The sequence below is a fragment of the Centropristis striata genome, chromosome 6, assembly GCF_030273125.1.
Source record: "Centropristis striata isolate RG_2023a ecotype Rhode Island chromosome 6, C.striata_1.0, whole genome shotgun sequence".
NCBI lineage: Eukaryota > Metazoa > Chordata > Actinopteri > Perciformes > Serranidae > Centropristis > Centropristis striata.
In genome coordinates this window covers 16,188,162-16,214,190 of record NC_081522.1, presented here as the reverse complement: position 1 = coordinate 16,214,190, position 26,029 = coordinate 16,188,162, and the positions used below count along the sequence as shown (strand labels likewise).

General features: G+C 39.3%; 1 protein-coding gene across 2 annotated transcripts in view; it reads right to left on the bottom strand.

Moving 5' to 3' along the window:
• LOC131972744 (serine/threonine-protein kinase WNK1-like) overlaps positions 1–24,375 on the bottom strand; it is a 30,568-nt gene extending 6,193 nt beyond the window's left edge. The window contains exons 1-20 of one of the 2 annotated variants that reach the window (XM_059334439.1): positions 24,135–24,375; positions 19,430–20,699; positions 11,304–11,476; positions 10,759–10,979; positions 8,991–9,148; positions 6,686–6,774; positions 6,367–6,586; positions 6,097–6,198; positions 5,491–5,917; positions 5,224–5,384; positions 4,893–4,976; positions 4,478–4,513; positions 3,842–3,976; positions 2,615–2,691; positions 2,349–2,511; positions 2,145–2,261; positions 1,637–1,750; positions 1,489–1,537; positions 1,236–1,373; positions 19–1,019 (exon numbers count right to left, since the gene is read on the bottom strand). In XM_059334439.1, coding sequence (XP_059190422.1) covers positions 19–1,019; positions 1,236–1,373; positions 1,489–1,537; positions 1,637–1,750; positions 2,145–2,261; positions 2,349–2,511; positions 2,615–2,691; positions 3,842–3,976; positions 4,478–4,513; positions 4,893–4,976; positions 5,224–5,384; positions 5,491–5,917; positions 6,097–6,198; positions 6,367–6,586; positions 6,686–6,774; positions 8,991–9,148; positions 10,759–10,979; positions 11,304–11,476; positions 19,430–20,221 — 4,257 coding nt within the window. In that variant the 5' untranslated portion in view covers positions 20,222–20,699; positions 24,135–24,375. Of the gene's footprint in view, positions 1–18; positions 1,020–1,235; positions 1,374–1,488; positions 1,538–1,636; positions 1,751–2,144; positions 2,262–2,348; positions 2,512–2,614; positions 2,692–3,841; positions 3,977–4,477; positions 4,514–4,892; positions 4,977–5,223; positions 5,385–5,490; positions 5,918–6,096; positions 6,199–6,366; positions 6,587–6,685; positions 6,775–8,990; positions 9,149–10,758; positions 10,980–11,303; positions 11,477–19,429; positions 20,700–22,122; positions 22,200–24,134 lie in introns of those variants that run through there. The other variant, XM_059334440.1, reaches the window with a different exon arrangement.
• Positions 24,376–26,029: the final 1,654 nt, after the last annotated feature.

Here is a 26,029-nt window from a genome sequence, read left to right as displayed (position 1 = left end):
GCTGCAGTTTTCACCAACCTGTGCCCTGGGTTTAGTTGGAGGTGTCTGTCCTGCAGGGGTAATACCCTGTCCTGGGGTGGTTGTGGGGCCCAGAACACCCTGCTGGGAGAGGGGAAGGTTGGATGGGGGGACCAGGGCAGCTCCAGGTGGAGGGGAAGAAGTCCCAGTGGGAGGAGAGGAGGTGCCTGTGTTCTGATCCACTGATGCAGATGTAGAGCTCTGATCTTTAAAGAGGGACCGTAGCTTCTTATCTAGAGCCTGGATATCATCTCTGCCAGCATTCTTATTCTGCACCTCAGCACCCTCTGAGTCCACTGTCTGAGGCTGGACCTGGGTCTGACTGGGTAATGAGGAGGGAGGAGGGGGCTGAGTAGAAATGGGGACACTCTGAGACTGGGAGGTTGTGTGCTGTGATGTGAGCGCAGGGATGGATGAATTCACAGACTGAGAGGACGAAACAGCACTATTATAAGGCTGCTGCTCTGAAGCAGGGCCAGTGGCAGTACTGCCGGATGTAACAACAGAAGAGAGAGAACTGCTCAGCTGAGGCCCAGGTACAGCAGGGACAGAGGTCTGCACTGATGGAGGAGAAACATTGGAAGAGGTGGGTGGGGTGTTGGCAGCTGGTGGAAGCTGTGAGGGGGCCGTTTCATGGGACACCTGGGGAGATGAACTGGGATCATTGGTGACAGGAGCTGGAGTTTGAGGCTGAGTGAAAATAGGTGGAGGGGACACCCTCCCAATTGAGGGAGGTGGTGAAGATGTTGCCGTAGATGTGAGAGGCACGCCAGGAAATGTAGTGCTAGCAGTGGAAGCTACAGCTTCTGGAGGAGCCAGGATATTGTTAGAGTTTGGGCCAAGTCCAGCCTCAGTAGCCGAGACAGCACCTGGCTCTTGCTCAGCAGGAGGGGGATCAAGGGTGCTGCTTCTCTCTACACGAGCCTGTTTCATTTTACTGAAAGCCTGCTGGAGTGTCCCAGATGGAGCAGACAGAGAAAGGCCCAATGGCATAGAGGGAGCTAGAAAAGAAGTTAAATTTAAATATGATCATTTTGAGTATCAGTGACAGCCTATGTAAACAGTAGATTAGGTCATTATCATATATAGTCTCTTGACAATTGTTCTGTACCCATCCAAATACTTATTTTCATGCAGTTTCAAATGTATTATTATGTATCAATGCAAACTGTAGGAACAGTTCAATTACACAGAGAAATAAAAAACTATTCTCTCACCTTGTTCATCTCCAAAGGAGGTATTAGCAGAAGAAGCGCCAAAGAACTGTTCTCTAAGACGAGACTCTGGAACTGGGCTGACTATAAACCTTCGTCCTGCTGAATGCACCACCTGGGCTGTAGTGCTGGGGGAAATGCCTGAGAGAAAGATAAAAAAAAAAAACAGTAAGATATGAGAAGGAAATTTGACTTTATAAGAAGCAATCACTGGATTGGAGAACTGGATTATTGGCTAGTTTAAAAGTTCATTAACCTGGCAGCATGGGAACTGACAGCTCAGGCTGTTGTTGGTGATCACTCATCTGCAAGGAGATAAAATATAAACGTGGTTCAGCAGGGGAGGATCATAATTGCGCAAATGTGTATTTGGCTAATATGGCTGACGTGTAATAAAGAAATACCTGAGGAAAGCCTTCCTTCATGCCCTCTCCTTTCTCATCTGCCATTTCTATGACTTCACGGACCTGCTCGATGAAGGACTCCCGCTCACTCTCCAAGATAAATTCACTCTCAACCTGAAACACAAAGCACAAGAACTTCAAACTTCTGCTGCTAAAAATAAATACAATAAATTGTGGCAATGTTCGTATATATCCTATGTTTCTTTACGGTAAATTATTTTTTCAATTGCCAATTCAATGGGATATTGTAAACAGTAGCCATGCAAAAGTATATACAATATTAATATGTGGCGTGTATGAACTACAGGTTATTGACTTCTTTTTAAAATACATAAATGTGAAATTGTCCGTTATCTTGAAGGGTATTGGCCATGAGAAGCAGGTATGTCTTTTTTTTTAACGGTATTGGCAAAAAAGAATCCATACTATGCATCCCTATAACAAGCAACCATATGACAGTTAACCTTTCCTACATGTTTAGAGGGAAAAGCTATTGAACCACTACTACCATAATCTGTGCAATCTCCTCCGGATTGTCACCATCAAGGTCAAATTTGAAGGTCACCATCTTCCTGTTGTGGGTTTCCAGTTGGCACTCTGCTACTCTGTCTCCCACATTAGAGATCTGCAAAACATTTGTTCAAGTTAAAACTGTGTCAAGACAAAGAGCTTCAGCCAGAGTATGAATAGACTCATTAGTTCAAATACATACACTGAGAACATTTAGCTTGGCCTTTGCAGTCTTCTCATGTCGTGATCGGCTGCGTACAGATCGCCGCTGGTGACGTTTCAGTGAGCGCCCCTCATGGCGACCTCCTGATGTAGAGCTTCCATCATTGCCGTCACTAAGACCTGAAGCTGCATCTGACAGGCAGCTGAATGAAGAATGGAGCCATGAGTGAGAGATAGGACACGAAGTGGAGTGCTGTTGAAACCTGATTTGTTTAAAAATAAACAAACAAAACCCTTTCATCTCACCTTTCTACAGATGGCGGCACCAGAGCAGACGATCCTGCCTGCTCCACTGTTGTTGACTGAGGAACACTCATAGGGGCCTGAAACACAGAAAACTGCCATGAATCAATCAACTTCATGTCAACAGCAAATCTCAACTGGAAAGTCCTTTTGTTTGTCTATAACACATTTTAATAATTCAGGGACTTTCAGAGTAAACCCATAATCATCTAAACGTTATTCCCATGCATTCATTCAATTTTATTTAGGTAATTTATGTTGATTAATGATTTACAGGAAAGAAACAATTTAAACTAGACCATCCACGAGATGGAGCTGTTAAACCTGTTGAAACTATCGGAGTACAACAAGCAACGCCATTATTCAGCTCTCAGGCAGAGTGTAAATATTGCTGTGTAATGGAGTTTTCATTTCACTTCCTTCAAATGTGCCCATTTTTTTCGCTGCTGTGCTTATATGGATATTAGTTAAGTTTATACAGGGAACTGCTGTTGTATGAATTTCTAGTTCCAGTCCTGTGGATAGTTGCAATACTGCAAATTTAACAGTGGCAAAAACAAACCCTGTTATGTTCTAATTTTTAAGAAGATATTTTTGTCTGTGGTTTGTTAAATGTGGGTGAAGAAAAAACATTGTTTGATCTTGACAACAACTGCCCTCCTTATGGCAATTGTATGTTCACTGGTGCCATATAATAAAATTTACATAAATGCGTAATATTCAATACAAATCCGTAAAATAAAAAAAAATAAAATAAAAAATGCAGCCTAGAAACATTTTTCTGAAGGGTTAATGTACACACTATAATGAACAAGAACAGTGTAAGGAGGCATGAACCAATGCTTTACACCTGACCTACATAACTTTGTTTTGTGCTCTTTAGAGTACCTGCAAAACAGAGAGGCATGAGGCCTGATAGAGGAAGTATAGGTGCTCTGCGTTGAGTGGAGGTGACAGGATAGGAGTGCTTGGATCACTGGTCCAAGACTAAGAGTCATGCAGGAATGAGCAGCATGCAAAGGAAAAGAGTGGAAGAAAAAAGGGGACAGCCATCGTAATAAGAGTTGAGTCCAGAGAAAAGAAAAATAGATTTAGAAAATGCTCAAACATAAAAATGGACAGAATGAAATCCATACTATATTACGGTGAAGTGTTATGTCAGTGTTTGTCTCAAAGCAAGACCAAATTAATGTGCATGCTCAGTAGGATCAGTGGAGAGGTGTGTGTCACCTGTGGCTGCTGAGCTCCGGTCTGTGCCTGGGGTAAAGTGGAGCTCTGAAGAGTCATGTTGCTCTCTGGCTGTTGCTGCTGTTGGGGGGGTGATGGCTGAGCAGATGGGGGGATCATCACTTGCTGGGTGGGAATCTGTAAAAATAGAAGTGATAAAGAGGGAATGGCAGAAACAAATAAAATCAGAGAGGTTTCACATAACAGTTGACACACATTCATAGTCGCATCTTGGCGAGTTCCAGAAAACCTGAAAATCTTTCAGAGATTTACTTTGGCTCTATTCCAAACACATGCACTTACTTATTAAACAACTGAGCTGCATAACTCAGAGCATTTATCTATTTGACATTGTGGGATGTCAAGTTATTTATCAGTGAACAATGTCAAATCTACAGTGTATTTAAGAGACACGTAGATTGCATGTCAATCCACACTGGATGTGCAAGGTTATTAAAAACTACTGGATGTAATATTTTTGTATGGATAACGTAATTCAATATTTTTTAAAAGCCAATTATAATTAAGTCAAAACTAACAAAATATCTATAAAAATATAGATACTATGTTTATTTTGTTTCCCAGAAAGGCGGTACGTGTATTCACAGGTGTAACAGGAGAATGGGACATATTATCTACCTGAGGGGGAAGCGATGGTTGGTAGTAAACTCCGTACTATAAGAAACAAAAGAGAACACAGGGTAAGAGTAGGAAACTTGAGACAGGAAAGGAAAGAAAACTAGGGGAAATATAACAGAAGAGACTGGAAAACTTCGGACTTTGAGAACTGAGGTGTTTTCAACGCAGCAGCCTGAGGCAGATAACACAAGCTATATGCCGTTAACTTAACTCCCTCTGGAAACTGTTTTTCTGACCTTGAGTGGTTGAAGTTCACATTTGCTGCAGTGATATAGAAATGTACTCAGGGTGTGTCCAGAACAACCTGTTATTACTATTAGATTTATTGGTGGGTGAAACTTTTAACCAGGGGTCAGTAAAACAACGCTTCTCAGTTTATCTTTAAAGACATTAGGACATGCAGTAAAAAATATACCTGTGGAGGTGCCCCTGGAACCGACTGGCTGCCGGGCACAACAGGAACAACTTCAGGCTGAACACCTTTCATCTGGGTTTGAACCTTAAGCACCACAGAGAGTAAACATGTGGTGAAGATTTGGCAAAGAATACAGTAAACAGATCAAATTACAAGACCAAAGACATATATCTCAAGAGGCACATGTATAGCAAAGAGGTATAATAAATGAATGTATCTGTAGTCTTTTTAAGTTTAAAAAACTTGATAATTCTGAAGTGCACATAGCAAAGGCAAATCCTCTTATTCTCTTCAACACAGAAGATTTTGTTCCGTTTTCAACATGACTCACCACTGACTGCGGCTGCTGCGTTTGGTCATTTTGTGTCTGTGGGCATGACACCTGTGGCTGAAGGTGCTGACTGGGAACAGGGCTGTAGGATATTCCAGATGGAGGAGGTTGGACCTCAGGAGGGATGGCTGAACCAGACAGTCTGTCTCCCATATGACTAGCTGTTAGTGGCGGAGAATAAGGTTAATTTATGAAAATACTGTAAATGTCAAATCAAATCACTTTTTAATCATGCAGTGGGCTGTAGATATCATGTTTGATACACACCTCCAGTTTGCTGTAGCTGTTGGTCAGTCTCAGGCTCCTCTGACTCTGGCTGAATGGTGGCCACACTCTGACCCTGAACTGGTACTGGAATTTGGACTGGGACTGGGACTGAGACTGGAACTGGAACTTGGACTGGGACTTGCCCAGTTGACTGGGGGATATAAGGGGCGCCGCCCTGTGCCATATTGGCCAGTTGGGTTGATTGAGGAGTGTTATAGTTTGCGCTCTGAAGGCTCTGCTGAGATGCAGGTTGGGCAGACATCTGTGTGCTGTGGTGGTTTGGTTGTGGGGGGACATAAGGAGCAGACTGCGGCACTGGCTGGGACGGAAGAACCTCCGAGCTTGACTGTTGCGCCGGCTGCTGTGCTGGGGGTAACTGACTCTGCTGTTCTTCTTCTAACCTTCTCTTCTCCTGATCTTCTCTGACCTTTGAGACAGTCAGCAGCAAATGTATTTAAATCCCAAAAGAAAACACTGACTGACAACATCTAAAGACCACAGCACAGGTACATGCATCATATTCCTGAGATAAAAATTCAAGCAAAGCACTTAAGCAAATAATAAACATAAAACACATTAGATGCACTATCATGAGCATGGACTAACCTGCTGCCGCTGTGCTCTCTTGCGACTGATTAGAGACACTCTGTCCTTTATGGCCTTCGCAATGGTCTTGTGGTCACCGTCGCACACATAACCAGACTCAACCTACAGCAAAAACACAACATACAATTCAGCACAATCCAAAGATTGCAGCAAATCCCTTTAAACATTTTTTTCCTGTTTTCCATTTGTCATGCAGTCTTTAATAGTGACAGTACTCATGCAATGGTGCATCATTAAAAGAATGATTCAACTATTAAAAGTTCAATTCACCATTTCCTGAGCCACATCCTCTGGGACGTCTTTGTTAAGGTCAAAAGAAAACTCAATGGCTTCGTTGTCTTTGTACTTCCCCTTGAGTTTCTTTACATCTTCAATTCTCAGCCATAGCTTAATAGCCTCCATCTCGCCATCGTCTTCTTCTGCCAACTCCACACGCACCCCTGTGTCCTCCTGGAAGAAGGCATGGTTCAGAAGGTCCTTGATAGAGTACCTAAATAGAAGGACATAAGAAGTGAGCAAATTTGGGTTGTTGTTTTCATGGAGAGCTAGACAACCTTAAACCTTTTACATGAGCTCTAAAGTTAAAGACCTCTCGTCCTTGTTCTGGCGAATACATCCCTCGATGATCTCCTTCACCTCAGGAATGGCCACCTTGTCGAAGCTGCCCGGTTTCACCCCCTACAGGAAACACAGAACCCCAAATGAGAATGGTTCTTTTTCCCATCTGACCTTTTCTATTACCATGTTGTCTTTTTCAGTTAGGAAGCTCTACATTGGTCAGAAATATAAATTCTCATATCCGCAATGACTGGGAACTTTAAACTAACTTCCTCTTCCAATTATGTTTAGGAATTAATCTCAAAAGCCACAGTATGACGTTTGAGATGTTCTGTCTAAGAAATTATGCTAATGTTAAATAATGTGTAGAGGATGGAATGCTGTTCACTGGGTGGCATTTAATAATGGCAGAATGTCAAATGATGGGAAAGGAGCTCATAAGTCAGTAAGGCCAGTGATAAACTGAGCCAGTAGCAACATGAAACTACAGGGTGCTACAGGAAAATGGAGGACTGGCTGAACAGCTGAGCTGAATGACAGAACTGGAAGAACAACGCCTCAACTCCCAAAGGAATACTACTGTAAAACCTGAACATGTGACACACGACCTACATGTAGGCTCAACACAACAAGAGCACATTGTGTTTCAACTGAGTCAACTGTGCTTGATACTCTGCAGTATGAGCTATTGCGGCTACTTAAGGGAGCTAAAGTACTCAATACTGAGCAGTGGGGTAAACAGAAAATCCCTCTGTAGAGTCATGTGGCAATAACTTCAGTATTTGTACTTTTTAGTTAATGATAAACTGAGTGTATCGGTATAGGTATAGATTTTAAGGCCTATTTTGTCAACAGTCTGGGAACATGTTCAAACTCTTTATCTCAGACTCTTGTAATTGCAGGAGTATGAGTCATATCAGTGACTATGCATTTCAAAAGTAAGCTAGTATGAACTGCATGAATAAGACTACAAATATGTGTTTTTTTCCTGACAGCAACTGCCCTTCTTTCATCATCACAAGACTGAACCATAATCAGTTAGGAAAAAAGCAGGACTTTACTTGTTCAGCCTCTTATCAATCATCCACGCCTCAGGTCAACGTGCTTAACCAACATACACCATAATTCAGAAGGAAAGACAAAGGAAAACAGTTTGAAGTGTAGCAAAGGGGCTTGTTAAATAATGTGTTTTTCTTGGAGGTTTTCTGTTCTTCAAACAGGACAATGGGAAATTATTGGGGGATATAGGAATACACAAGACTTGAGAGATTCAATAAAATAGTATACATAAATAGGGCTGTACTGAATGTTGTTTTTTTTAACATATGAAGCTTCTATTGAAGTTTTCGAATGAAACTCCTGTCTGTTGAAATATTTTATGTTACCAGTAATCAAAAAATAAAAAATCCTCAATGTGAATAAATTATTAATTTGATTTATTTGTGGCGGCCTGTCACATATGGCGTTTCTAGTGTTTTCTATTTAAAATGGGTAGAATCTTATTTCTGATTCACTCTCCCCACCCTTTGTCAGCCCACAAATTAGGCAAGAATAAGCTAGTTAGCTCACCCTGCAAGTCAATCCACCTCACTCCCCATTGCTAGAAGACTTTGTCATGAGGAGAGCAGACTGCAGCTGTTGAGACACACCTTCAGTTAGCAGCTGTAGCAACTCAAATTCAGCCTGCGCAAATTCAGAGGGTCAGAGCTGGCTCGTTGTCTGCTGTTGTGCAGAGTCTAGCCAGTAAATGAAAAAAGGCTTGTGCCATTGTGCCGCAAGCGCATCGACCCAGCAAGCTGACTCCCTGCCTGGCCAAAGCACTAGGGAATTTTGAAAGATGTTGTTAAACTAAAATGTGTTGTACAAGTAGCAAAATCCTTCATAATAAATAATGTGTGTGAGTATAACGTAAGCAACTGTATAGTTGGGAGAGAGAAAGATAGTACGTGTGTGATGGATCAGAAACTGGCGCTGGGGTTTGCGCTGGCTGAATTCAGTTGTTACAGCGGCCAACTGAAGGCCCATCACAGCAGCCACCGCCCACTCTCCTCCCAGCTTAGTAAGTGGACTATAAAAGTTGGAAACAGTCCTATGCAGCCATCACTGGAGTCGCCTAATCTTCATTTGCAACTTTGTAGAAATACCGTTTTTAAACAGACACATATAAAATAAAAAAATCTAACTACTGGGTACAGCCCTAGATAGAAATGTGATGTAAGCTTGAAAAAGGGAGGAACATAAAATCATTCCAGATTGTGGCACTAGCCTTCTCAGCACATAGGAAGAGGTGAAGGCAGGGCAGAGGGGTGACATGGAGGGTTGAAAAGAAGACTTACGCTGGTAACTCTGCGGTAGATCTGTGCAGCATTCTGGCACTCTGAGTAAGGGTACTCTGAGGTGGCCATCTCCAGCATGCACATTCCAAAGGCATACACATCCACTGACTCGTCGTACTTCTCCTCATACATCTCAGGCGCCATGAACTCAGGGGTACCTTAAATCAAAACAACTATTCAGAACTCTCGAACTCCCTTACTGATTGAGTGGGTTTCTCACAACCCATTGCACCTCTGCTCCTCTAACCCGTGAAGGGTTGAGGAAGAGGAGGATGAGAGGAGTGACCAGCCTGTTGATATGTCGTGGAGTAGAACCTGTGAGGTGAAAGTTGGAAGAGAGAGAAAGAGAAAAAATAGGGGGGAGGAAAGCAAAAAAGAGACAGAAAACAAAAAAGGAGGGAGAAGCTGGGCTCAGTTAGACTGCAGAGAAGAAAGCACGTGTTTGTCTGTGTAAGACCTTGACATGTTGGAATATAAGAATGTGACTGAGGTTGCCAATGTGCAGAACACACTTGTTAGCCAAAAATAATGTGATTTCCAATGTTCAAAAGAATAATACCCAGGCCAGAATGCAATATAATTTGTTCAAAGGGGTGTCAATGATCTCTTCAAGAGAAATATGACTAGCTATGGAAATAACTTTTGTCAAGACCTTACCTTAAGTCACATAGTCTTATATAGTACACTCACCTTTCGAAGTCTGACTTACCATCTCCTCTTGACCTGCAGGAGGAAACTGTTATGGTCAAGGCTGAGAGAAGCAGATCCCATAGCTTGTTACTGTGCTCAGTGTCTTTGCACATCGGCCTTGTTCTATTAATTAGTCTCTTTACACTCAATCTCAGGTCTTACACAGAAAAACTGGTTATTTGAATGTAATTGTTTTTGATATTGATGTGTGTTACAGCACACTGTCACACTTACCAGGCCCATAAAAGGTAATACTTACTCAATGACCAGCAGTACCCTATTCATTCCAAACAGCAGAATGGGGCACAGCTGAAGCTAGAGCCTACATTTTAAAAACATACCCAAGAATGTGAAAGTAAAAAAAAAATGGAAATAAACAAAAACTTAAAGGCAAAAGGCTGACAGAGAGAAAGTGGGGAGAGCTCCCTGGACACAAAGATGGATCAAAAAGATACTGCAGCCCTGCAATATTTTAAAAAGACAGTAAGAGACAAACACTAGAAAAAAAAAACCTGTTGAGGCAAACCCATAGAAAGAGACGTTAAACATTATAGGTATAACTGGCAAACAGACCACATATTTCCAAACCACAGAACAAAGACCAGTCTAAGACAGAAGCAAAGGCCATACCTTTAGCCATGGCCAGGTTAGCCTGCAAGAAGGCATGACAACTATCATAATATTATTATTAATATTTAACAGTATGAGAAACATTAGGCGCTACTTACATTCAGTAGGTGCCTGGAAAAAAAACCCTCTCTTTTTTGGAGAAACATAGAACAGAAATATTCTGTACAATGACCGAACTTGATAGAGTCACTGAGTGAGCATAAAGAGAGACAGCTTTGTGGTTATCTGCCTAAGATTACCACAGTATTTGGCCTCCATTTGAGCTGTGGTTTGAGAGACAGCTGAAACTCTGTGGTCTGTTTTTGAACCACATCGTCAAAAAAACAAGCCAAAGGAAAATAGCCTCTTTACACCTTTACGTTCAATACAAACATAATATGACCTTAGAAAAGGTACTGCCCCAAAGCAGGACAAGGACCAGAGGGTAGAAATGACTTTGGAGTCGTACCTATAACACTCTTGGCAAATGATGCGCGCTTGAGTGTGGCCAGTCCCAAGTCTCCAATCTTGACAGATCCTGTTGGGCCTGTGATGAAAATATTGTCGCACTTAAGGTCCCTGTGGATGATGGGGGGAGCACGAGTATGAAGAAAGTGGAGCCCCTTTAGGATTTGTCGACACCAGCTCCGCAGCACTTTAATTTTCATCACCTTGAACCGCTTCAGATATCTACAAGAGAATAGATAATAATTTTCACATGCCCTCTGAAGAGCACAGATCTAATAGAATGTATAGTATTTTCCTGTACAATTATTAATAAAAGTAACTTCAAGAGCAAATGCACTTCAATTATATTTAAATTGTGCTCAAATTATATAAATGTACAAAAAAGGTTCGACAATGTTCTTGTTTTCTAACATATAAGACAAATACTCATATTATTTATAAAGTCAGGATGATTCTTTATATCAAAATGGCCCAGCCCCTAATGTCTAAGGTATGTATAACTCCTGTAGTGCTGTGTTTGTTAGCTCTTGCAAGTTTGAGACTCACGTTTTGAGTGTGCCAGAAGTCATGAGTTCAGTGACCAGTACAATGCACTTCCTGCCTTTCGAGGGTCCCTCCCAGGAGTCGTAAAAGCGGACAATGTTGGGATGCTGTAGTCCCTTCAACATCCCTGCTTCCTCCTTAAAGCGCTGCCTCTCTGTCTTTGACAGCTTACGATCCTGCAGGAGACAAAAAGAAAATATTAAAGATTTCACACATCACAGAGGGCAGCACTATTTATAGATACGGATTCATTTGGACTAATATTAACAGCAATATATATATCAGTACAAACAGCAATCATCCTTAACCAGGTTAGCAACTAAATGTACCCATACATTTAGTTGCAAAACATTAATAAACGTACAGTGAACTTTATGTTCCAGGTGGGACTAGAACAGGAAAACTAGAGAAACAACCTGAAATGAGAATTCTGGCTCAATTTATAGAAAAACGCATCATTATTTACAATATCAAGAACAACAAACTATAACAAATATTATCCCTGATATACTGCACAGCCCTTCAGATACCAACTGTATCTAGTGGGAGGCTTATACTTTGCTCACCGGCCTGTATTCTGAACAAACCTATAGATAAGAGTCCACAACTATCTGGCAGCTGATGCGTTGATCAATGAATCATAGCAAAATGTATGAAAGGGTTGTTTGCCTGATGGAATACAACATACCATAAAGTGACTGATGAATAAATAACATTTGAAAATAATGCTTTTGTAGGATCTCTGTGTTAACAAAAAAACTTTGGAATGTGTACAGTAGAACCGCACTTCTCATGTTTCAGAGGTAATTCCTGGCTTGACCTACATTTGCAGCATGCCTGACTATTGAGCAGCAAGTCCATGCCAGTTAGACAAGCCCAGTGAAACCAAACTAAAGACCTCCCTTAAAGCCCCCAGGGGCCTGGCCATGGGCCAGGCTGTCCAGGAAATTCAGAATTTGTGAGTGGAGAGCGAGGATTTGACTTTGTGTGTCAGCAAGAGATTGAAAACCTTCCAGTGACAGTCAGAACTTGTAGAAAACATACTGATGCCACAGCCCCTATAGAAAGTATTTTAGAAGTTTGAGGTTAAATGTTTTCAATGTCTTGGGGCAACATAGGGCAGACAAAATAATAGTTAAAGGGAAGCATATGTTTACTTCACAACAATTAGGAGCGCAAGGGATGACACTGGACTGGAGGAGCAATATCAGGAAACAGAAGAAAGGGAAATGGGCAAGTAATGGAGGCTCTGCTGTGCACATGGGCCAACTGACCTACTTATCAGAGTATTTATCTATTGGGGCAGTAATTCCCCTCTTTTTCAGCGTCATGCAAAACATCCAAAGCAGCATTCACAACCTCAGAATTCCTTGCCTTGGGGCTGCAGCAACCCAACCCCCACAAATACCCAACTAGCAAAAGCCTTTCCAGTGTAGGCACATGGCCACATTGATGAGTCAGTTAAAACAAATGTACATGTCCAAACTAGCTCAACAACAGCATTCCATGAAATAGAGAATACATTCAACTGCTAATCGGACATCTACTTTAACTTCTGCAAATAAATTAAAGAAAAATACTTAACTCGCACTCCAAAACCCTACCCATCAAACAGTATCCCATCAATTTGTCAGGATAAGCCAGGATGGACTCATTACACATAATTACTATCTTACCACTGAGCAGAATTATGCATGACCCAGTGCTGGTAAAAAAAAAACCCTCAAGGAATTTACGATCTTACAATCACAAGACACAAATCACACTTCCTTTGACTGTCACTTAAAAGAGTTCTTTGGCCTGTGCAGTGTGACTCATGCTGTAAATGTGACTTGGATCATTGCTGCAACTAAAAACATCTACACAGCAGAATTGCTCCTGTGGTTGTTTGCGTCCAATAAAGTCAGAAGGATAAAATAATGTTTTGAGCATGTTTGACTGACTGAGGTGTTTATATTACAAAACTGTACTATGATGATATTAACATTTTACAAATTAAAAATTTAGAGTAAAAAGTATATACAGGAGAGAAAATAAATCACTGAAGTTTTTGTTTGACCTATGTTCAATGCTTTCTCTGAAGTAAAGCACAACAGTGGAACAAAGTTCTCTGCATTGAGAATCTTTTTCATGTGACTTTACATGCACTGGCAGGGCTCAACACTTACTTTTTGGTTGCAAGGCTGTCAATGAGGTATCAACTTTTGCCTGCTGAAACTGCAAACATGATGCCATGCCATTTTTAATCATTTTTTATTTTGAGAAATAAAGATACTCTGCAGTTATATGTCATCTTAATCATGAAAAAATGTCACATTAAAGAAAAAAACACTATTACAGTAACTTAAAGTCTTTGCAGTTTGTACTTTATCTGATACTTTACAGAACTAATGCAAAAAAATATGCAAATGTTTTTATTTTGTGGTGCATATTTTGCTGCTCACTGTGACAAAAGGACAAGAACTGGTTGCCAATTATTTTTTTTAAAAACTGCTAACCGCAACCTGACAACGGTTACTGTCAAGCCCTGGTTGGCCATGTCAAGTTCAAAACATAATAATTTCAACCATAATTACCAAGCCCTAACACTGTCTCACCAGCTTCATGACCTGAGGCATGTCTAGCAATTTGAATTTCATCCAGTGCCAGTTAACTACAGTATCACCTACGAAGAACAGAAAATACTGCTTCTAAGCAAAGGCCATCATAAATTACCCAACAATCCTAAAAATAGACTGTGAAAAAAGCCTGTGATCATGCCAAGGGCTGGTTCTGTCAGGTCCCTGCTCTGACGTTGACACTGAGGGTTAGATAAAGCCCTCTGGGAAACATTGGTTGAGATCTGGGTAACTGCTGATGAGCCTGAAAGCCAAGGAGCCATGTTAAACTGTTCCACCCTAAATGTTACATACATATTTGTACAGAATGCCTATGTGGATGCATATGTTTGTGTGAAGCTTAGCTGTTCGCAGAAGAGGCCATGATGCATCCAGGCCATTTCACATGTAATAGTAGGACTACTAGTATATCATATCTACAACAAATACAGCAGAAAAAAAATGTCCAAAAAAGGGACAAAAATTGGTGGTTTATATTGACTAGAAGCTTTATCTTTTTGGCAACATTGCACACTTGTCTGATAATATGCGGGCAAAGTGGTCAGTAGTCACTTTCACACTCCCAAAAACAACCTATGAAATAAAGATACTGACTCGTATATTCTAGGTGATCTAAAATATATATAGATTATAAATTACATTGTCATTCACAAAATCTGGGTCAGTTATCTAAGACACCCTCGTGAAAGGTCACAACCCCCCACACAGTTACAGTCAAAAGGGAACCATAACACAGTGTCAAGCTTGCTTTCTGGTCTATTTTGAGTGCTGTGATGCACAAAGCTTGCATTAAATCTTGTTTTCTTTCTATTTGCCGTAGCTCTCCTTACAAATGTAATTGGTTACATTTAAGTTACTTCAGTGTAATACACTGTGTATGGAACTGAGATTAAATCATTTGAAATTAAGTGCCTAGTCCTTAATTATTTTAAACATGAAATACAGCTTTTGTCAGACAAAAGCAGTTACTTTTACTGCAATATCATAGCTAGTGTATGCAGTACTGACTTGACAAAAGTTAATGGTTCAAGTACTGCTGCTTCAATAGTAACAGGTTGGCTCCTGCTTAATTCTTAACTTTACTGGCTTCATTGAGGAATGCTGAAAATTAAGTTAGGAATTTCACATTACAAAATGTGTTGTTTGTTCCCCAAATGTCCCATAAATAAAAACAAGCATCAATATTCAAAATATGGTACACCTGACTACTACCAATCATGAAGAGAAATTACAGACAAGTCACTATAAAACTGAGATGGTTAGAGCACTATGCACACCCAGTATTACCGGCAGCCTGACGTCACCTAGCTCCCAGCTACACCAGTGCAAAGCCATTACTTATAAAGTTAGCTTCCTAGCTAAGCTTTGTGGCTATCTTAAGGTACATATTGCCATGGACAGGCATTGCTACTCCTTGATCCTGATAGACAGGTCTGCATGGTAGTGACTCATCAATCACAAGGTATCCATGCCCTAAAACATACCCTACTTTGTTTGTTTTGCTCTAAATGGGACCATTATTTACAAAATCCAGCCAGTGGAATCTCCCCCTTCTAGCCATTAGAAATAGTTCAGGTTCAAGGCACTTTAACACGTTGGTTACTTGGTCACTTTTCAGACCCCTTGAGACTATGTCCATTTTTTAGTATAGTTAAACTACTTCTGTATCGCGTGTCGCTCCCAGCGGATTCCATCAGCCAGCTGGACAGGCAGCGCCCATTGCTTCTAAAGGATGCCTGGGGTTTTCTTCCTCGTCTTTCAAAGCTTGGCTTCAGCCAGTACTGGAAAGGAAGGAGGTGGGGAGGCAGCGAGAGGAAGATGACATGGTTGAAGATGGATGAGTGAGCAAGAAAGGGGAGGCTCCTAAATTTATTCCTTTTCTTTCCCTCGACTTCCTCTCGGTGGTGACCTACTTATTGTTCAGGCATGCCTGCAACGTGAGATCCGAAACAAATGTGTGGGTTCATGGGTGGGTGAAAAGGGTGGACGCCTAGAAATTCTTAGACGATTGTGGACAGATGGCTTTCCAGACTGAATAAGCAAGAGCCATTTTATTTAAACTTTACTCACTTATGCTTCTAACCGCAATTGAGGCATAGCTTGAGGGAAGACAAAGTGGATTGGTTAGTCCATCAGTCCTACACTCTAGTCCAGAAATATCTCTAACAACTGAGGAATTTTTTACATGACATTTAGTACCAAATTTCCACTTCAGATCATGACAGCATACCTCTGACTAAACGAATGAATTCCAGTCAGCCTCAGGTTGTACTTAGACTACTTATGTACTTGTACTAGATTAGTACAGTGATGATTAGTATCATTTCAGTTTCATAATTCATATTTGTACATGGTCCATGTAAAATATATAGAGAACAAAGCAAAGACAGTTTGGATTTTATGTACTACTATTGGCATGAATCTGAGAATAAAGGATAGCATTTTTATGTTTTTCAGGTGTGTAATGAGCACTACAGTAGGGGATGTGAAATCTGCGTTTGCATTTAAAACAGTCTCTACAACATCCAAAATCAACACTTCTCTTTCTTAAATCTCTTAGAATGTTAACTACACATAAATATTTTTTATTTAATAACTTATTTTTTATTACAATACACTACAGCCACAGGACTGCTAGCATGGCTCTAGAAGTTTTGGCATGTTTGAAAAGGATTAAAGGATCTCATGAGGAAAAACCTGTCAGACTTGTTTCATTAGCATACAGCCAACGGTTCTGTTGCTTCCAGCTGACACTGAATTCCCAGTGAACATACAAATGTTAAGGCTGATTACTTTCTGCATCACTGATTCTGGCATCAACAGGAAACAAAACAATAAGTTAATTAACTGGATGAGACCATGCTCCTTTCGTAAACAGTGCTGTCTTAATTTTTTCGAGTGAAAATTGCTTTTTAGGAGCATAATTGCATTTTTCATGCAACAAAAAGTAGAAAAGAGTCAATGTATTTATATTGCTATCAAAGCTCCTAATGCCAACAATTCAACAACTGAAAGAATATGCAAAAATAATGTATTTTAACATTACATTCTACTAAATATGCTCTTGAGACGTATGGGCAATGTACACACTCACATTTGAGTGATCATGGGACAGCTTTAACAACCATGTGAGAGGGGATTTCAGCTTATGTGTAGCTGAACAGTTTCTAGCACTGAAACTCTTAAGTTGACAGAGAAAAGAAGGGGAATGGGAGTATCAGGTTACATGTACATATTTCAAAAATGACCATGTGCATAAACCAAACCCGTTTTCTCAATCAACTTTGAAACATCTTTATGAATCACCTCTTGCTACTGGATCAGTCTCCTGATACAAGCGTTAACCAACAATGCCTGACTAGGTCCTAGTTTAACAAGTTTAGGTTTAAGTTTAACACTCAAAAAAGAGGAAATTAAACTTTGTCAATAAAATGGTTGAATAATTTTCTTTCAAACCACACAGACAGTACATTTTGTTTGTTTTCACAGGAAGTCATGGGAGACTACAAGAATATTTTCCCTTCTATATTATACCAAGTACTCCCCCAGTGTGACTGTTCGTCAATCAATTAGTACAAAATCAGTTGTAGCCTGAATACTAAACAATCGCTAGCATTAACATTCAGCCTTATAGCAACTTTCAACAGATGAAGTCAAATGTATACTAACAAAGTAAGTAACTATGAGCAATCACAGTGGCAAGGTAGAAAATAGCTTATTTCATATAGCTTTCTATACCTTCTACCCTAACTGGCAAATAAGAAGATGCTTTGGAGTTAAAATATAAGTAAGAAATAGTTAAGGTTAACCAACTTGAAGTATAATATTACCAATGGATAGAAAAATAGCATACTAAAAATGTAAGTTTTGTTGAAAAGGGATTAAAGAACAGAAAAAGTGAAGAAGTTAAAAGGGTGGGGGGTGGACTGATAGTTCAGAGGCAGGCCTTGGCAGGCCAGGCTGCTGCACTTCACACAGGAGATTCCTCTGTCAGGAATGTGACCCATTTTACATTCACACAAGCTTTCAGAGTAGGACTGCACTGAGCATGCGCATGATTTGGTCTGTGAAAGGGGGGGAGGGGCACGTGTCTGTAATCTTCACATTGTTCCAAAACCAGTGTGCATGTGCAGCTAATGTTGTATGTGCTGCTGTGTAAGGCCTATGCCTCTCTTGACAGGGTGAAAGTGTGACAGTAAAAACAAACGTTCATGTGGTGAATGAGGTCAAACTTTGCTACGGGCCATGTTGCTGCTTTCACTGGACAGAGAGCATAGCTACAATTTTTAGGATTTCTTAGACCACTTACTATTGGTTAGAAGCAGATTAAAACCAAAATGGAGGATAATTTCATGTAGGAACACAGTATTTAGATACAATAATGACAAATATTTAAGAATATAATCAAGTATATTAAGGCTCTTAGACATATTTGAAAGACAAGACAAAAACCTGGTCATGTTTTAAAAAGTTCTCAGTACTGTTGCTGCATTTAGCCCTGGAAATTGCAAATTAAAAGTCACCAATGGAATGTTTATTCTTGAGTAGAGTTTTAGTGATGTATGCCAGTTTAAATATGCTACATCTTCAAAAGGTTTTACAACAACTTAAATCTTTGGCTCTCAACCTGGGCTCTATGACCAGGGGGTTCCCAGGAAAAATTTACATGTTTATTTTCACTATGTAATTCACTGTAAAAGTGAGCCCAATGTGAGTGGAGAATCACAAACTATTCTGATCATGAGTTTCACTTCCTCCACAGTTATCTCCTCAACTGCAGCTGACAACGAATCATATCTAACAAGCATTATATTTTCAGATAGAGGTCCATGAAGCAAGGTTGTATCAAATGGGGTCCACAAGTTCATGTGCAATTTTTTTAAAATCTCACCTTTTGCTGAAAAGAATTTGCTCAGTTATAACTTTTAATGCATTATTATTGTAATTACAATAAAAAAGTAACCATCATTATTTGTAAATGATATACAATATTTTCTATCAGTGTAAATCGTTATCTGAACTATATCAACTGTGCACACTGCCAATGGCAGTATCCCTTGCAGTGTTAAAAACTAACTGTACAAGACCTGATAAGTTCTGGTAATTTGCCAATGTCTTATGGTGACGTAGCCATGCCAACTAGCACAGACTGAACTGCACCACAAAGTATGAATAAATACATTTAAAAAAAATCTAAATGGGGAAATGGGAAGTTTTGTTGGTCAAATGTAAAAAAATCAAAAGGGAAATGCTAGCCATGTCAGTCAGACCGGAAATGACAGGGGCCAAAGCTTAGGTACAGTATGAAAGGAAATTACTTTGGCCCTACTCCACCATGCTTAAGCCCGATAAAAGCAAACATCCTAAACAAAAGAAGATGATGACACTTGCAGAAGGAATGCAAAATTGAGGGTGACTCAATTAAAGAATGTTTATAACTGGCAGCAACTGATGGCTGTGGCAACAATGAAAGGTAAGTAATAAGTAATAATAGTTATCCCAATTTCATACCTGCAGTTCACACCAAGCCACCTCCACTGTGGTCTCTGTGTCCAAGCCCTTGTAGACAGTCTTGAAGGAGCCACGTCCAATTTCTATATCAAACTTTAGGAAACGCCCATCTGGTGATGTTCCCACTGCTTTGGTCTCTGCCTCTTCGATGTCGTCCTGCACCTTTTTCTCAGCTTCCCTCTGCTCTGCCTCCGCTCGAGCCTTGGCAGAGTCCTTATCTTCTTCCTCCCCCTCTTCTCCTTGATGTGGCTTCACCTCAGTGATGCTCTCAGGTTCTGTTTGACTTGGCAATTCTGTTCCTAAGCCTGGTGCGGAGCGGGCTGCTACCACCACCTCTCCATCGCAGGTATCTTGTACAATGGCAGGCTCTTGCTCTGAAGGCACTATATCCACCTTGGCTATTTCTTTTCCTTGCTTTTCTCCTCTTCCACTATCAGCAGACTCCTCATTTCGAGTTAAACTTGATTCAGCCCGTGGCAAATGAGCAGTTGTTGCAGCCAACTGCCGCTGGGGGACGGCTTCTCGTAGCTGAACCCGTTGAGGAGCAGGGATGGGGATCTTGCTGGGTAAAGGGAGTGCCAATGCTGTAGCATTGGAATCACTGATGACACTGCGGCGCAGGAAACGGTGTTCGGGGTTACATCGATCACGCTCCATGGTGTGATGCCGGCGTCTCACTTCTGTTGGCCGGCACTCACTCACCATCGAATCAGAACCAGAACTGGGACCATTTCCACTCTTCTGAGGGGGAGCCAGGAACTTCACCATTTTGTCGTCTGGCTTTTCCGACATCCCACCACCCACACTAAGAGTAAGGGGGTACGCTAATGGAAAAAATTAAAATAAGGATACTTCCATGTCCGTCATGTAGGCTTATATAAGCAGTATTGATCTGTGCTTTAAAAAGAAAATAAGATAGAAAGTCTTAAAACTTCTATCTCCAGCTGTCTTTTTTTATTGCTCAAAGGCGGTCTTTATATATATAGTGCAGAGATTGGAGGTGTAGGATGGGAGGTGTAGGATGGGAGGTGTTCTCTTGTAAATAGTGAAAGATTGAACACCACAGCAGAACAAAGAGTGCTGATGTAGATACACAAGTCTCTTTAAGTCCACACCATCCATCCTGTAAGATACAGGGTGCAGCTTCTATCAAGCATAAGGAATCACTGGTGAGGAAAAAACACGCACAGCCCACAACAGGCACCAAACTTCCTACTGTTGCCAAAGGCAGGAAGGCCAGATGCTCGGAATACGCTCCAGTCCAGTTTCACTGCAAGAGAAAAAAGAAAAAAAAGTTGCCTGACATGTTTCTAAAAGTATCCAGCACTATGTCAAATGTCAACAAGATTTGCAAGGGACAAGTCTAAGTGTTCACAAGTACAATTTACAGTATACATAAAGTTTAACAACATTGTTTTCATCAGAAGGATAGCTGACAGACAGTACACATCTAGTGCAGTACATTGCACTGAATCATTTGATAATTTTGTGATTTGTGTTTGACTAATGAAGGAGTTAAGATAAGCTGTCTTTTCCAAGGACATATGAAGAGTTAATTTGCAAGAACAGATGAAGCCATTTTTAAAGTGAAGTTATCAGTTTTTGCAAAAGAACCCCTCATAAAAAAATAATTCAAGAAATACCTCATCTCATATGCTGTATGGTAGCCTACATGCTTGCATTCAGTGGCTACACTGCAGGTTCTAATTGCAAGTCTACAGCTGTGCCCCATTGGTATACCATTCAAGCAATCAAATTTGTTAAGCAAGCATTGAGTGTTTATCTAATATTAAGTATATCATATAAATACACATTTATAAATATGTAATGTAGCGCAAATCCCAAATGCTTTCCACAGCGCTTCCGAATGACACACTAACCTCTCAATGCCTCACATTACTTTAAGACTAGAAATAATTAATTGAGCACAGCTGACAGCCGATTATTCTTGTCTACAGTATAAACAGGAAACCATGACTGTTTTTCCGCTTTTTATGATGCAAGTGCATATTTATCTGAATAACTGATATTGTTAAAGTCGCTCCTGTGCAGTAAACGATAAAGCTGCAAAGATATAAACCAACTAAAATCTAGACTCTAGATACAGAAGACAGGTGCAATGCAGCAATTCTATTTTTGTAACGTGACAGTTATAGTTTCTTAAATATACAGGCTTTCAAAGTCAATCTTAGTGCTTATTAGTCATCTATAACATGCAATGGTTGCAGCCATTAACATCATAGGCAATTACAATGTCCGAACGAAACCTGGAAATGTTAGCATCAATAACATCCCTATAAATGACAGAAACGACGACGTGACTTAATTAAATTAGTCTATTCATTACCTGCCTTACGTACCTATTTTTTTCGCCGCCTTATAAGTGACACCACAGACATTTGAAATGGCAACATGGAGCATACAAAGCAAGGAGGAGCAGCGGCTCTTTGTTAGCTTGCTAACAAGCATAGCTAGCACAGAGCTAGTTAGCTGGCGGAAGCTAATCTTTAACCAGTGAGACGGTAACCAACGATGAATGATTTCCACGTCACGTCTTTTTAAAATATATTCAGCCCAGTTGCTAGCAATTTATCTTAACGTTAACTCACAGTTACTTCGCATACATAACGTGCCCACTTTAACATATTGACAATTACCTAACACTGGAGTCTACTTAATATTGACAACTTTACCGTATCCAAGGCCAGTATCCATCCCTGTGTGATCAACATTACAAGCCGCATAGATATCTATAACAAGCCGTGCTAGCACACCGGATATGTATGAGGCCGGTTGGAAATCTACCAGCACTGACAAACAGCGCCACTAGGAAGTGTCATTTAACCCCCTGGAGTCCATATTGACTTAGGTGGATTTTGCAGACTTTCTGTGCATTTATTTTTTCCAGCTTTTTAGCTTTTAAACTGTCCTTATGTCACATGCATGATATTATTTCTTCAGCACAAACTCAGCTTTAAGTTTGATTATTCATTTTGTCAAACTGTGCAGCTGCCAGGGACCCACAGGTCCTAGAAAATTTCATTATCTTTCCAAAAACTGTTTAAGAACAGTTCTTAGTTGTAAAACATATTGGATAATGTAAAATGTAAAAAATCAAACAATACATTTGTCCATTTACATGCACAGTTTTTGTTCATTTGAAAGACTACATCTCTAAAATTGTGAATAATTCACACAACAGCTTGTTAATATATAAATAAAGTTATGTTAATGTAGATAAAACATAGCTCCCTGATCAACAGTTGGACTCCAGAGGATTAAAATGCTAAATAGATTTTATCCCAAGAAAGTGCTGTTACATAAGTTTAAAGTTGACATTGAGGTGGAATGTGGGTTTTGTGATCTGCACCCTGAAACTATCTCACATTTGTTTTGGTCTTCATGTGAATTCACACATAAACTCTGGAAGGACATTGCCTCGTTTGTTAACACAAATATTTTCATTGGTTTTACTTTGCATTATAAAGATGTCATATTTGGCTGTTTTGATCACAAAAAGAAGGATGATGATGCATATTTTCTTACAAATGTAATTTTTCTTTTTGCCAAATACCACCTACACAAATGTAAGTTTTCAATTAAAAAAACACATTTCTTTTTGTTGAAGTCAGAGTTTGAACAGTATATCTCAACTCTCTCCTGTCTACAAAACAAATAAGCTGTGAAGACTGCCAACACATGCACTGCATTTAATGTCTTTAACATGTAATCTTGCGTCTGTTTATTATATTATTTATTTATTTGTGTCATTCTTTTCCATTTAGCTATTCTTCTATTTTATTTTTATATATAATTTACTTCTATTTTATTTCTTGCATTGTTTATCTTTCTGTAACTCGTTTCTTCTTCTTTGTAACTGTGCATTGTATTGCTGTTTGATATAAATAATACAATAAAAAAAACTATGTTGCAACGTTATTGTTTAGCAAAATTTTTCATCCACAAGAATAGAGTTATGAAATCATCCCCCAAATTTATTGTCTTCATGAATTAATTCAAATTGTAGTTAAAATCTCTAAAAATTCTAACAATAACAAAGGCACAAATATTATATATCTTGAAAGTTTTTCCCACTGAAATGAACAGTTAAAACTAATTCGAATTCCCCTTATTGAAAACAACATTTAGACTGTTGTATATGTATTTTTGTGTCTTTATTTTAGCATTTATTTATTTTTTTATTTCAACTGCTCTAAATTTACAATATTGATGTTATTATTATACGTTTTACTGTTGATTGATGTTCACCTAGCATTCTTTCTACATTTATGCAAGGTATGTACTGTGAAAAACGTGCAAGAAATGTTTATTTTTTAAATTTTCAATAAAGCATTGAAAAAAGAAAAAAAAAAAAACAGCGCCACTCGCACTCAGCTAGCTAACGTTAGCTAGACTGGCCCTGCCGACGGCCTACAGGCTAGACCCTCCTCCTGGCTGCTCCATTCAATTCAATGTGATAGGAGCAGGCGCTAATAACGTTAGCGCTTCGTTTGTTGTTATTACGCACTTTAAATTTATATTCTTTGTAACTGAGCCCGTTCACGGCGACTATTCGTAGCCAACTAGTACACCTTAGATATGACGGTTGTTTCGGTTTAAAAACGTTGTGCTAGCTGCTGTTCGTTGCTAACAGTTAGCCACTTAGCTAACATTAAGCGGTGCCGGGTGGCAGACAGCGACCTACCTCAATATCGTCTCCACAACACCACTGACGGTCTTCGGCGTTCAAATTGTCTTCACAACATTAATCCGTAGTCTCGTACCTAAAGGTGAATACATGTACACTATCCTCAAGTATCAGGTAGATAAGTTACCCAATTAGTGAATATCAGAGTTGCGATTTGTGGGCTCACTGACAAACAAGCGGCGTAGTTGCTACATATTGACGAAGAAACGGTTGTTTCCGAAAGCGCCTGCGCCAGCGGAGGATGACCTCATAACCATAACAGATACATCCTTTATACAGTCTATGGATACATCAAACACTTTGAAGCACCTTTTGCATTATAAAGATGTCATATTTGGCTGTTTTGTTCACAAAAAGAAGGATGATGATGCATATTTTCTTATAAATGTAATTTTTTCTTTTTGCCAAATACCACATACACAAATGTAAGTTTTCAAGTAAAAAAACAAATTTATTTTTGTTGAAGTCAGAGTTTGAACAGTATATCTCAACTCTCTCCCGACTGCAAAACAAAAAAGCTGTGAAGACTGCCAACATATGCACTGCGCTTAATGTATTTAACATGTAATCTTGCGTCTGTTTATTTTATTATTTATTTATTTGTTTATGTTTCATTGTTTTCCATTTAATTAATCTTCTATTTTATTTTGAAAAATATTATTTACTTCTATTTTACTTTTTGCATTGTTTATCTTTCTGTAACTGGTTTCTTCTTCTTTGTAACTGTGCATTGTATTGCTGTTTGATATAAATAAATAAAAAATTAAAATAAAAAAAAACTTTGAAGCACCTTCCTTTATCGTATCAATTTTGTATCTGATTTCCACATCACAATGGATGTATGTGTAATTACAATCAAAAGCCACGTGAAGTCAAACCACAAAAAGACCACTGATTCTAAATATTATAAGCACATTGAAAATAATTAATATTAATTAATAAATACATATTTTGAGATATGTTCATGCATAAATACATTTTGAATGTAAAGTAATGGAAATGCCCCCCGGAAACCAAACAAACAAAAATATATATTTTTTATACTTTCAGCATGAGTGTCACCATATCATTTTTAAAATCTGTTTTAAAATTCAATATGCCTTTAGGTTTTATGCTTATTTGCTTTTTAATTGCACCTCCCTTTTTAATGTTTAACACTTTTGTTTTAAAAAACTGGAAACCGGAAACCATTTTTATCTAAAGTTTGGACAAAGTGTATCACTTTGATCACACCATTATTAACCAAAGTCCTCTTAACCAATTATAAGATTTAATTTAAAAAAGGATGCTGTCTTATTAGGGAACAGGATGCTGTTAAAAAGCCTAGATGTCTGCTGCTCCTGTTCATACACACACACACACACACACACACACACACACACAGACACACAGAGAGTTACGAGTGTCTTATAAAGTACTTTAGTATTACATACATTTGACTCCGTTTCGTTAATTGTATTTGGTGGATAAAAAGAACAATCAGCCAGACAATTGTATTTTTGTCGCACCCATTTGGAAGATACACTTATCTACTAGTAAACACTGCCCCCTGTTGGTTTCTGTGGAACATGCCATATTTATCCATAATTCACACAAAATTAAAATCTTACTGCTGAAGACAGTATGTTCACAATGTGCAATTCATACATTAGTTTATTATTATCATGACTATTATGAATGTATTTCCAGGATTATACATTCTAAAGTGTGGTAAACTACATTTCAATCAGTGCCTGTTTACTGAATTTATGTTTGAAACACTTCAGAGTTGACTACAACTTTTACTCATTATATTTATTCAAAGCTGTGTGCATTTTTTTTGTCAAAATGTTAAACCTCCAGTCCAGAAGATTTTGGTTCAAATTTGTCAACTTCCTATGCATTCATTTCTG